The sequence below is a fragment of the Mus caroli genome, unplaced genomic scaffold, assembly GCF_978045245.1.
Source record: "Mus caroli unplaced genomic scaffold, Mus_caroli_1 scaffold_5, whole genome shotgun sequence".
Classification (NCBI taxonomy): Eukaryota; Metazoa; Chordata; class Mammalia; order Rodentia; family Muridae; genus Mus; species Mus caroli.
This window is the reverse complement of record NW_028227260.1, coordinates 154,992,344-155,006,481: the sequence shown is the minus strand read 5'-3', so window position 1 is coordinate 155,006,481 and position 14,138 is coordinate 154,992,344. Positions and strand designations below refer to the sequence as shown.

General features: G+C 38.9%; 1 protein-coding gene across 6 annotated transcripts in view; it reads right to left on the bottom strand.

Moving 5' to 3' along the window:
• The window catches only part of F8 (coagulation factor VIII), a 231,296-nt gene that overhangs the window by 190,631 nt on the left and 26,527 nt on the right, over nt 1-14,138 (bottom strand). For all 6 annotated transcript variants that reach the window (XM_085838324.1, XM_085838320.1, XM_085838319.1 and 3 more), the window contains exon 4: nt 4,275-4,487. In XM_085838324.1, the coding sequence (XP_085694450.1) occupies nt 4,275-4,487 (213 nt within the window). The remainder of the gene's footprint in view (nt 1-4,274; nt 4,488-14,138) is intronic.

Genomic DNA, 14,138 nt, shown 5'->3' with positions numbered 1-14,138 from the left:
TATGGGGAGTTCCTTGATCCACTTAGATTTGACCATAGTACAAGGAGATAGGAATGGATCAATTTGTATTCTTCTACATGATAACCACCAGTTGTGCCAGCACCATTTGTTGAAAATGCTCTCTTTTTTCCACTGGATGCCTTTACATCCTTTCTCAAAGATCAAGTGACCATAGGTGTGTGGGTCCATTTCTGGGTCTTCAATTCTATTCCACTGGTCTACTTCTCTGTGGCTCTAGCAGTACCATGCAGTTTTTATCACAATTGCTCTGTAGTACAGCTTTAGGTCAGGCATGGTGATTCCACCAGAGGTTCTTTTATCCTTGAGAAGAGTTTTAGCTATCCTAGGTTTTTTGTTATTCCAGATGAATTTGCAGATTGCTCTTTCTAATTCGTTGAAGAATTGAGTTGGAAATTTGATGGGGATTGCATTGAATCTGTAGAATGCTTTTGGCAAGATAGCCATTTTTACAATGTTGATCCTGCCAATCCATGAGCATGGGAGATCTTTCCATCTTCTAAGATTTTCCTTTTTTTTAGGATAAAATATTCTGTAGATATCTGTTAAATCCATTTGTTTTATAACTTCTGTTAGTTTCACTGTGTCCCTGTTTAGTTTCTGTTTCCACGATCTGTCCATTAATGAAAGTTGTGTGTCGAAGTCTCCCACTATTATTGTGTGAGGTACAGTGTATGCTTTGAGCTTTACTAAAGTAAAGCTCAAATGAATGTGGCAGCCCTTGCATTTGAAGCATAGATATTCAAAATTGAGAGTTCCTCTTGGAGGATTTTACCTTTGATGAGTATGAATTAACCCTCCTTGTCTTTTTTGATAACTTTGGGTTGGAAGTCGATTTTATTCGATATTAGAATGGCTACTCAAGCTTGTTTTATCAGACCATTTGCTTGGAAAATTGTTTTCCAGCCTTTCACTCTGATGTAGTGTCTGTCTTTTTCCCTGATATGGGTTTCCTGTAAGCAGCAAAGTGTTGGGTCCTGTTTGTGTAGCCAGTCTGTTAGTCTATGTCTTTTTATTGGGGAGTTGAGTCCATTTATATTAAGAGATATTAAGGAAAAGTAATTGTTGCTTCCTATTATTTTTGTTGTTAGAGTTGGCATTCTGTTCTTGTGGCTGTCTTCTTTTTGGTTTGTTGAAGGATTACTTTCTTGCTGTTTCTAGGGAATGGTTTCCGTCCTTGTATTTTTTTTTCTGTTATTATCCTTTGAAGGGCTGGATTCGTGGAAAGAAATTCTGTGATTTTGGTTTTGTCGTGGAATACTTTGGTTTCTCCATCTATGGTAATTGAGAGTTTGGCTGGATATAGTAGCCTGGGCTAGCATTTGTGTTCTCTTACTGTCTGTATAACATCTGTCCAGGATCTTCTGGCTTTCACAGTCTCTGGTGAAAAGTCTGGTGTATTTCTGATAGGCCTGCCTTTATATGTTACTTGATCTTTTTCCCTTACTGCTTTTAATATTCTATCTTTATTTAGTGCATTTGTTGTTCTGATTATTATGTGTCTGGAGGTATTACTTTTCTGGTCCAGTCTATTTGGAGTTCTGTAGGCTTCTTGTATGTTCATGGGCATCTCTTTCCTTAGGTTTGGGAAGTTTTCTTCTATAATTTTGTTGAAGATATTTGCTGGCCCTTTAAGTTGAAAATCTTCCTTCTCATCTACTCCTATTATCCGTAGGTTTGGTCTTCTCATTGTGTCCTGGATTTCCTGGATGTTTTGAGTTAGGATCTTTTTACATTTTGCATTTTCTTTGATTGTTGTGCCGATGTTCCCTATAGAATCTTCTGCACCTGAGATTCTCTCTTCCATCTCTTGTATTCTGTTGCTGATGCTCGCATCTATGGTTCCAGATTTCTTTCCTAGGGTTTCTATCTCCAGCATTGCCTCACTTTTAGTTTTCTTTATTGTGTCTACTTCCCTTTTTAGGTCTAGTATGGTTTTTTCATTTCCATCACCTGTTTGGATGTGTTTTCCTGTTTTTCTTTAAGGATTTCTACCTCTTTGGTTGTGTTTTCTTGTTTTTCTTTAAGGACTTGTAACTCTTTAGCAGTGTTCTCCTGTATTTCTTTAAGAGAGTTATTAAAGTCCTTCTTGATGTCCTCCACCATCATCATGAGATATGCTTTTAAATCCGGGTCTAGCTTTTTGGGTGTGTTGGGGTGCCCAGGACCGGGTGAGGTGGGAGTGCTGCGTTCTGATGATGGTGACTGGTCTTGGTTTCTGTTAGTAAGATTCTTACATTTGCCTTTCGCCATCTGGTATTCTCTGGTGTTAGTTGTTATAGTTGTCTCTGGTTAGAGCTTGTTCCTCTTGTGATTCTGTTAGCCTCTATCAGCAGACGTGGGAGACAAGCTCTCTCCTGAGTGTCAGTGGTCAGAGCACTCTCTCCAGGCAAGCTCTCCTCTTGCAGGGAAGGTGCTCAGATATCTGGCATTAGGACCTGCCTCCTGGCAGAAGTTGTGTTCCACTCACTAGAGGTCCTAAGATCCCGTGGAGAGTCCTCTAGGGACCTTTGGGGTGTCAGCTGACTCAGCGCCCAAGGTGACCTGGTGCTGGAGCCGACCGGAAGGGACTTGTCACCCTAGTCAGGCCAGGTTTTCTGCTTCCCTAATTAATGCTGTCTCAGGTCCTGTGCAATTGGATTGGAAGAGAAGTTGTGTTCCACTCACCAGAGGTCCTAATATCAAGTGGAGAGTACTCTGGGGACCTTGGGGGTATCCACCGACTCCATGGCCAAGGTGGCCCGGTGATGGTGCTGGCAGACCGGAAGGTGAAATGTATTTTTTGTAGATAAAATATAAAAGTTCTTGCTTTTCATATACAGTATGACAGTTTTTGGTTTTAGTATATTTAGATAATTACTTATTTTTAGATTGAAATTTACCATCATTTTATACTCTTTTCTGCATATTTGTTCCTCTTTCTCCTTTTATGTCTTATTTTAATGTCTTAATTTCTCTATTTTAATTTTATTATATATCTTTATATAATATTTTATTGGTTCTTCTAGGCATTAAAACTGCATACTTAAGCTTTTACTGTCTTTTACATAAGTATATGTCAATTGAAGGCAAATTGAGATTTTATAAATATCTTTATGGTTGTGAGAGATCTTTCCTTTTATATATATATATATATATATTTATATATATATATATATATATATATATATATAATTTTATTTTATTTATCCACAAAGAAAAAGAATAAAACTGTGTCATAATCAAGTAATTATAAACCTTAGTCTTCTTCCCCTCTTCTGAATCTCATTATTATTCAGAAAAAATATGTTTTAAATTCTTTGTCTATCTCCTTCAATGGATGAGTTTTAATGATATGTCCTAACAGAATGAAACAGAAGTGATTAGAAATTATAGTGCAGCTTCCAATGGACAATATAAACCATTTATATGGCTCTTAAGACCATATAAAATGTCTAGGTCTCCTTTATTGCCTAAGCTGAAGACATCAAGTAAAGATGATCTCAGTTAAGTCTTCTAATCATAGATTTAAGTCATATGAAATACCTTTGAGGTGATAGCATCTCTGACCACTGTTTTGACTATAAATCATGCATTCATAGACAGTTCCAAATTCCATGACACTCAAGACAACCATGAGAAATAACATATTATTTTTGTTTCATTCTACCAAATTATGTAGTTATTGAACAACAGATAACTCGAAGAGTTACAATGAAGCTGATTTTCCACACAAAATAATTAAAATAAAATTATAATAAATTTACTTCTTTATAAGTTTATGGTATTAAACTATAAATTAAATAGGAGACAAACAAGACTATCTTTAGAATAACAAGATATGTGTAAATGGAGATTTCTCAGATATGTGTATGTCATTGTCTGACAAAGTACACACTTTAATTAGTTAATATGTCACTGTTCAGACACACAAATGCATTTTCCTCCATGAAACTTTTAAAGCCAAGTTTTTGAAAAGCAAAGGAGAGAAGAAACCCTGCTGAGATAGCCCACAGATTTCAGGTGAAATGCAGCAATTATTTGGGAACAAAGATCTAATTGTAGATCTTGGATATTCTTAAACTAGTGTTCACTGGGATTATATAGGATGGATATCACTGCCTTCAAAACTGGGTTATTCTCCTTTCTGTGCGTATAATTCCAGGGAAAAGAAGCCCTTTTCAGAACAAAGAATTCAAAGACTCACAGTTATCAACGGATTCTGTTGTTTTTGTCTTCCTCTGTCTTACCTCAATTCCATTTTTTAGTATAATTACCTTCTTTACATACTAGCAGAGCTCCAATGAGGCCTGAATTCAAATCTTTCACCAGATCCACATGAGACAGATATGAGTAAGTGAGACATGGAGGGTCAGAGGCCATTGGACCATTCTCTTTCAGGACATGCCAAACATAAGTATGACTTTCACCAGGGAAAACTTTATCATCTTCCTTCTCCATTTGGCTTGTCTGATCTTCATATTCATCTCCTAAAAAAAGAAGGTATAAAATTGCTTTTTGTTTCTATTACCTGTAAATTTTGCTTTTATTTCCTCTGATGATGGGATGAGATCAGAACCATATACTAAAGCGGTGTGAATACATGGCTTAGGCAGAGCCAGAACATTTCTTTCCCTGTTCTAACTACTCCTAGACTTAGTTCTGTAAGCTTCTAGCCTCTGTACAATCTATCTTCCAGACTGACTGATTCAATCTGGCTTCTCTCAGCTTCTCATTAAATTGCTGTACTTAGCCTCATACTAACTTTGGTAATATGTTCTAATCTTCTGGCTCCTTACTATTGTCTGATTCATTCTGTCTTCACCTGTGTATTGCTTATTCTCTCTGCAACCCGCATCTGTAAAACTGTTCTAACAAAACTGCCATACACACACCACCCAGTTCTCTCTCATTGCCCTTGAGTAGCCTCTATTTCCTTTCTGTTCTAATGTGAGTTGGGCATATCCTATATCTGACATATACAGTTAAATATTTCTCTGATTCATCAGATGGACTGCCCTGCAATTAGACATCACATTCAAACATGGTTGCTGTCTTTTAAAAATAACCTCAACTTCATTGTTAGGAATTAAATGTATGTACTATGTCTGTATTAATGTCTGTATTCTAGCCACACCATACTGTAATCCAGGACATGTTTGCATTCTAGCTGGATCATATCTTTGGATACTCCTTGCTAGAGCAACTGTGTTCCTGGATTAAAATTCCTCTATAACTTTCCTCTTTCTGTTTAAGCTAAAAATTGTGCACAGTTTAACTTTTATGACAGAAATAATTATCAATCCCACAAACTTAACAACCATAATGTCCTTATGAAGATCTGTTGGTTTCTTATCTACACACCCACGGGCAGGGGATTTGGCTTCTCCATCTTTATTTGAAAACAGAAGTGGATCTTGGTTCCGGGACCCCGCTGAACTTAGGAACTTAGTCTGCACAGGTGAGAGTGTGCACCACAGAAGCAGACAGCTTCTGGGACAGGCGGGAGCCACAGAGCTGCTGAGGCAGCACCCTTTTTGGGTCGCAGACATCCGGCCACCCTCCCAGCCGGGGAGGACAGGAGTCCGCCCAGCATGGGAGGCCTCTGCCTCAGGAGCAGGGAGCGCCATCTTGGTTCCGAGACTCCACCGAACTTAGGAACTTAGTCTGCACAGGTGAGAGTGTGCACCACAGAAGCTGACAGGTTCTGTGACCTGCCAAAGCAACACAGCATCTGGGAAAGGTCCTGTTTTGGGCCTTCTTCTTCGGCCAGGAGGAGGTCCAAACACCAGATATCTGTGCACCATCCCTGTAAGAGAAGAGCTTGCCAGCAGAGAGTGCTCTAACCACTGAAACTCAGAGGAGAGAGCCTGTCTCCCAGGTCTGCTGATAGACTATAAACAGAATCACCAGAAGAACAATCTCTAAACAGAGACAACTATAACAACTAACTCCAGAGATTACCAGATGGCGAAAGGTAAACGTAAGAATCTTACTAACAGAAACAAAGACCACTCACCATCATCAGAACCCAGCACTCCCACTTCGCCCAGTCCAGGGCACCCCAACACACCCGAAAAGCTAGACCTGGATTTAAAAGCATATCTCATGATGATGGTAGAGGACATCAAGAAGGACTTTAATAACTCACTTAAAGAATTACAGGAGAACATTGCTAAAGAGTTACAAGTCCTTAAAGAAAAACAGGATAACACAATCAAACAGTTAGAAGTCCTTAAAGAAAAACAGGAAAAGACAACCAAACAGGTGATGGAAATGAACAAAACCATACTAGACCTAAAAAGGGAAGTAGACACAATAAAGAAAACCCAAAATGAGGAAACACTGGAGATAGAAACCCTAAGAAAGAAATCTGGAAACATAGATGCGAGCATCAGCAACAGAATACAAGAGATGGAAGAGAGAATCTCAGGTGCAGAAGAATCCATAGAGAACATCGGCACAACAATCAAAGAAAATGGAAAATGCAAAAAGATCCTAACTCAAAATATCCAGGAAATCCAGGACACAATGAGAAGACCAAACCTACGGATAATAGGAGTGGATGAGAATGAAGATTTTCAACTCAAAGGACCAGCAAACATCTTCAACAAAATTATAGAACAAAACTTCCCAAATCTAAAGAAAGAGATGCCCATGAACATACAAGAAGCCTACAGAACTCCAAACAGAATGGACCAGAAAAGAAATACCTCCAGACACATAATAATCAGAACAACAAATGCACTAAATAAAGATAGAATACTAAAAGCAGTAAGAGAAAAAGGCCAAGTAACATATAAAGGCAAGCCTATCAGAATTACACCAGATTTTTCACCAGAGACTATGAAAGCCAGAAGATCCTGGACAGATGTTATACAGACAAAAAAAAGAACACAAATTCCAGCCCAGGCTACTATACCCAGCCAAACTCTCAATTAACATAGATAGAGAAACCAAAGTATTCCACGACAAAATCAAATTCACACATTATCTTTCCACGAATCCAGCCCTTCAAAGGATAATAACAGAAAAAAACCAATACAAGGATGGGAACCACGCCCTAGAAAAAACAAGAAGGTAATCCCTCAACAAACCTAAAAGAAGACAGCCACAAGAACAGAATGCCAACTTTAACAACAAAAATAACAGGAAGGAACAATTACTTTTCCTTAATATCGCTAAATATCAAGGGACTCAACTCCCCATTGAAAAGATATAGACTAACAAACTGGCTACACAAAAAAGACCCAACATTTTGCTGCTTACAGGAAACTTATCTCAGAGAAAAAGATAGACACTACCTCAGAGTGAAAGGCTGGAAAACATTTTTCAAAGCAAATGGTATGAAGAAACAAGCTGGAGTAGCCATTCTAATATCTGATAAGATTGACTTCCAACCTAAAGTCATCAAAAAAGACAGGGAGGGGCACTTCATACTCATCAAAGGTAAAATCCTCCAAGAGGAACTATCAATTCTGAATATCTATGCTCCAAATACAAAGACAGCCACATTCATTAAAGAAACTTTAGTAAATCTCAAAGCACACATTGCACCTCACACAATAATAGTGGGAGACTTCAACACACCACTTTCACCAATGGACAGATCATGGAAACAGAAACTAAACAGGGACACAGTGAAACTAACAGAAGTTATGAATCAAATGGATCTGGCAGATATCTACAGAACATTCTATCCTAAAACAAAAGGATATACCTTCTTCTCAGCACCTCATGGTACCTTCTCCAAAATTGAACACATAATTGGTCACAAAACAGGCCTCAACATATACAAAAATATTGAAATTGTCCCATGCATTCTATCAGATCACCATGGACTAAGGCTGATCTTCAATAACAAAATAACTAATAGAAAGCCAACATTCACGTGGAAACTGAACAACACTCTTCTCAATGATAACTTGGTCAAGGAAGGAATAAAGAAAGAAATTAAGGACTTTTTGGAGTTTAGTGAAAATGAAGCCACAACATACCCAAACTTATGGGACACAATGACAGCATTCCTAAGAGGAAAACTCATAGCTCTGAGTGCCTCTAAAAAGAAACTAGAGAGCGCACACATTAGAAGCTTGACAACACACCTAAAAGCTCTAGAACAAAAGGAAGCAAATTCACCCAAGAGGGTTAGAAGGCAGGAAATAATCAAACTAAGGGGTGAAATCAACCAAGTGGAAACAAGAAGAACTATTCAAAGAATAAACCAATCAAGGAGCTGGTTCTTTGAGAAAATCAACAAGATAGATAAACCCTTAGCCAGACTCACTAGAGGGCATAGGGAAAGTACTCTAATTAACAAAATCAGAAATGAAAAGGGAAACATAACGACAGATCCTGAAGAAATCCAAAACACCATCAGATCCTTCTACAAAAGGCTATACTCAACAAAACTGGAAAACCTGGATGAAATGAACAAGTTTCTAGACAGATAACAGGTACCAAAACTAAATCAAGATCAGGTTAATGATCTAAACAGTCCTATATCCCCTAAAGAAATAGAAGCAGTCATTAATAGTCTCCCAACCAAAAAAAGCCCAGGACCAGATGGGTTTAGTGCACAGTTCTATCAGACTTTCAAAGAAGACCTAATTCCAGTTCTTCAGAAACTAACACCCAGGGAAGGAGTTACAACACCCAGGGAAGGAGTTACAGAGACAAAGTTCGGAGCTGTGATGAAAGGATGGACCATCTAGAGACTGCCGTATCCAGGGATCCATCCCATAATCAGCTTCTAAACGCTGACACCATTGCATACACTAGCAAGGTTTTGCTGAAAGGACCCAAAGATAGCTGTTTCTTGTGAGACTATGCAGGGGCCTAGCAAACACAGGAGTGGATGCTCACAGTCAGCTATTGGATGGATCACAGGGCTCCCAATGGAGAAGCTAGAGAAAGTACCCAAGGAGCTAAAGGGATCTGCAACCCTATAGTTGGAACAACATGATGAACTATCCAGTACCCCGGAGCTCTTGTCTCTAGCTGCATATGTATCGAAAGATGGCCTAGTCGTCCATCACTGGAAAGAGAGGCCCATTGGACTTGCAAACTTTATATGCCCCAATATAGGGGAATGCCAGGGCCAAAAGAATGGGAATGGGAGGGTAGGGAAGTGGGGGGCGGTATGGGGGACTTTTGGGATAGCATTGGAAATGTAATTGAGGAAAATATGTAATAAAAAAAAAACAGTGGAAAAAAAAAAAGAAACTATTCCACAAAATAGAAACAGAAGGTACTCTACCCAACTCATTCTATGAAGCCACAATTACTCTGATACCTAAACCACAAAAAGACCCAACAAAGATAGAGAACTTCAGACCAATTTCCCTTATGAATATCGATGCAAAAATCCTCAATAAAGTTCTTGCTAACCGAATGCAAGAACACATCAAAACAATCATCCATCCTGACCAAGTATGTTTCATCCCAGGGATGCAAGGATGGTTCAATATAGGGAAATCCATCAACGTAATCCAGTATATAAGCAAACTCAAAGACACAAACCACATGATCATCTCGTTAGATGCTGAGAAAGCATTTGACAAAATCCAACACCCATTCATGATAAAAGTCTTGGAAAGATCAGGAATTCAAGGCCCATACCTAAACCTGATAAAAGCAATCTACAGCAAACCAGTAGCCAACATCAAAGTAAATGGTGAGAAGCTGGAAGCAATCCCACTAAGATCAGGGACTAGACAAGGCTGTCCACTCTCTCCCTACCTATTCAACATTGTACTTGAAGTCCTAGCCAGAGCAATTAGACAACAAAAGGAGATCAAGGGGATACAAATTGGAAAGGAAGAAGTCAAAATATCACTTTTTGCAGATGATATGATAGTATATATAAGTGACCCTAAAAATTCCACCAGAGAACTCCTAAGCCTGATAAACAGCTTCAATGAAGTAGCTGGATATAAAATTAACTCAAACAAGTCAATGGCCTTTCTCTATACAAAGGATAAACAGGTTGAGAAAGAAATTAGGGAAACAACACCCTTCTCAATAGTCACAAATAATATAAAATACCTTGGCATGACTCTAACTAAGGAAGTGAAAGATCTGTATGATAAGAACTTCAAGAATGTGAAGAAAGAAATTAAAGAAGATCTCAGAAGATGGAAAGATCTCCCATGCTCATGGATTGGCAGGATCAACATTGTAAAAATGGCTATCTTGCCAAAAGCAATCTACAGATTCAATGCAATCCCCATCAAAATTCCAAATCAATTCTTCAACGAATTAGATATGGCAATCAGCAGATTCATCTGGAATAACAAAAAATCTAGGATAGCAAAAACTCTTCTCAAGGATAAAAGAACCTCTGGTGGAATCACCATGCCGGACCTAAAGCTGTACTACAGAGCAATTGTGATAAAAACTGCATGGTACTGGTATAACAACAGACAAGTAGACCAATGGAACAGAATTGAAGACCCTGAGATCAACCCACATACCTATGGTCACTTGATCTTTGACAAGGGAGCAAAAACCATCCAGTGGAAAAAAGACAGAATTTCCTTTTTTTTTTTTTTTTTTAATATTTTTATTACATAATTTCCTCAATTACATTTCCAATACTATCCCAAAAGTCCCCCATAGCGCCCCCCACTTCCCTACCCACCCATTCCCATTCTTTTGGCCCTGGCATTCCCCTATATTGGGGCATATAAAGTTTGCAAGTCCAATGGGCCTCTCTTTCCATTGATGGCCGACTAGGCCATCTTTCGATACATATGCAGCTAGAGACAAGAGCTCCAGGGTTCCGGTTAGTACATCATGTTGTTCCAACAATAGGGTTGCAGATCCCTTTAGCTCCTTGGGTACTTTCTCTAGCTTCTCCATTGGGAGCCCTGTGATACATCCAATAGCTGACTGTGAACATCCACTCCTGTGTTTGCTAGGCCCCGGCATCGTCTCACAAGAGACAGCTATATTTGGGTCCTTTCAGCAAGATCTTGCTAGTGTATGCAATGGTGTCAGCGTTTAGAAGCTGATTATGGGACGGATCCCTGGATACAGCAGTCTCTAAATGGACCATCCTTTCATCACAGCTACGAACTTTGTCTCTGTAGCTCCTTCCCTGGGTGTTTTGTTCCCAATTCTAAGAAGGTGCACAGTGTCCACACTTTGGTCTTCATTCTTCTTGAGTTTCATGCGTTTAGCAAATTGTATCTTATATCTTGGGTATCCTAAGTTTTGGGCTAATATCCACTTATCAATGAATACATATTGTGTGAGTTCTTTTGTGATTGTGTTACTTCACTCAAGATGATGCCCTCCAGGTCCATCCATTTGGCTAGGAATTTCATAAATTCATTCTTTTTAATAGCTGAGTAGTACTCCATTGTGTAAATGTACCATAATTTCTGTATCCATTCCTCTGTTGAGGGACATCTGGGTTCTTTCCAGCTTCTGGCTATTATAAATAGGGCTGCTATGAACATAGTGGAGCATGTGTCCTTCTTACCGGTTGGGACATCTTCTGGATATATGCCCAGGAGAGGTATTGCTGGATCCTCCGGTAGTACTATGTCCAATTTTCTGAGGAACCGCCAGACTGATTTCCAGAGTGGTTGTACAAGCTTGCAATCCCACCAACAATGGAGGAGTGTTCCTCTTTCTCCACATCCTCGCCAGCATCTGCTGTCACCTGAATTTTTGATCTTAGCCATTCTGACTGGTGTGAGGTGGAATCTCAGGGTTGTTTTGATTTGCATTTCCCTGATGATTAAGGATGTTGAACATTTTTTCAGGTGCTTCTCTGCCATTCGGTATTCCTCAGGTGAGAATTCTTTGTTCAGTTCTGAGCCCCATTTTTTAATGGGGTTATTTGACTTTCTGGAGTCCACCTTCTTGAGTTCTTTATATATATTGGATATTAGTCCCTTATCTGATTTAGGATAGGTGAAGATCCTTTCCCAATCTGTTGGTGGTTTTTTTGTCTTATTGATGGTGTCTTTAGCCTTGCAGAAGCTTTGTAGTTTCATGAGGTCCCACTTGTCAATTCTCGATCTTACAGCACAAGCCATTACTGTTCTATTCAGGAATTTTTCCCCTGTGCCCATATCTTCAAGGCTTTTCCCCACTTTCTCCTCTATAAGTTTCAGTGTCTCTGGTTTTATGTGAAGTTCCTTGATCCACTTAGACTTGACCTTAGTACAAGGAGATAGGAATGGATCGATTCGCATTCTTCTACATGTTAACAACCAGTTGTGCCAGCACCATTTGTTGAAAATGCTGTCTTTCTTCCACTGGATGTTTTTAGCTCCCTTGTCGAAGATCAAGTGACCATAGGTGTGTGGGTTCATTTCTGGGTCTTCAATTCTATTCCATTGGTCTATTTGTCTGTCACTATACCAGTACCATGCAGTTTTTATCACAATTGCTCTGTAGTAGAGCTTTAGGTCCGGCATGGTGATTCCACCAGAGGTTCTTTTATCCTTGAGAAGAGTTTTTGCTATCCTAGGTTTTTTGTTATTCCAGATGAATTTGCAGATTGCACTTTCTAATTCGTTGAAGAATTGATTTGGAATTTTGATGGGGATTGCATTGAATCTGTAGATTGCTTTTGGCAAGATAGCCATTTTTACAATGTTGATCCTGCCAATCCATGAGCATGGGAGATCTTTCCATCTTCTGAGATCTTCTATAATTTCTTTCTTCAGAGACTTGAAGTTTTTATTATACAGATCTTTCACTTCCTTAGTTAGAGTCACGCCAAGATATTTTATATTATTTGTGACTATTGAGAAGGGTGTTGTTTCCCTAATTTCTTTCTCAGCCTGTTTATTCTTTGTGTAGAGAAAGGCCATTGATTTGTTTGAGTTAATTTTATATCCAGCTACTTCACCGAAGCTGTTTATCAGGCTTAGGAGTTCTCTGGTGGAATTTTTAGGGTCACTTATATATACTATCATATCATCTGCAAAAAGTGATATTTTGACTTCATCTTTTCCAATTTGTATCCCTTTGATCTCCTTTTGTTGTCGAATTGCTCTGGCTAGGACTTCAAGTACAATGTTGAATAGGTATGGAGAAAGTGGACAGCCTTGTCTAGTCCCTGATTTTAGAGGGATTGCTTCAAGCTTCTCACCATTTACTTTGATGTTGGCTACTGGTTTGCTGTAGATTGCTTTTATCATGTTTAGGTATGGGCCTTGAATTCCTGATCTTTCCAAGACTTTTATCATGAATGGGTGTTGGATCTTGTCAAATGCTTTTTCCGCATCTAAGGAGATGACCATGTGGTTTTTATCTTTGAGTTTGTTTATATACTGGATTACGTTGATGGATTTCCGTATATTGAACCATCCCTGCATCCCTGGGATGAAACCTACTTGGTCAGGATGGATGATTGTTTTGATGTGTTCTTGGATTCGGTTAGCAAGAACTTTATTGAGGATTTTTGCATCAATATTCATAAGGGATATTGGTCTGAAGTTTTCTATCTTTGTTGGGTCTTTTTGTGGTTTAGGTATCAGAGTAATTGTGGCTTCATAGAATGAGTTGGGTAGAGTACCTTCTGTTTCTATTTTGTGGAATAGTTTGTGAAGAACTGGGATTAGATCTTCTTTGAAGGTCTGATAGAACTCTGCACTAAACCCATCTGGTCCTGGGCTTTTTTTAGTTGGGAGACTATTAATGACTGCTTCTATTTCTTTGGGGGATATAGGGCTGTTTAGATCATTAACCTGATCTTGATTCAACTTTGGTACCTGGTATCTGTCTAGGAACTTGTCCATTTCATCCAGGTTCTCCAGTTTTGTTGAGTATAGCCTTTGGTAGAAGGATCTGATGGTGTTTTGGATGTCTTCAGGATCTGTTGTTATGTCTCCTTTTTCATTTCTGATTTTGTTAATTAGGATGCTTTCCCTGTGCCCTCTAGTGAGTCTGGCTAAGGGTTTATCTATCTTGTTGATTTTCTCAAAGAACCAGCTCCTTGATTGGTTGATTCTTTGAATAGTTTTTCTTGTTTCTACTTGGTTGATTTCACCCCTGAGTTTGATTATTTCCTGCCGTCTACTCCTCTTGGGTGAATTTGCTTCCTTTTGTTCTAGTGCTTTTAGGTGTGTTGTCAAGCTGCTAATGTGTGCTCTCTCTAGTTTCCTTTTGGAGGCACT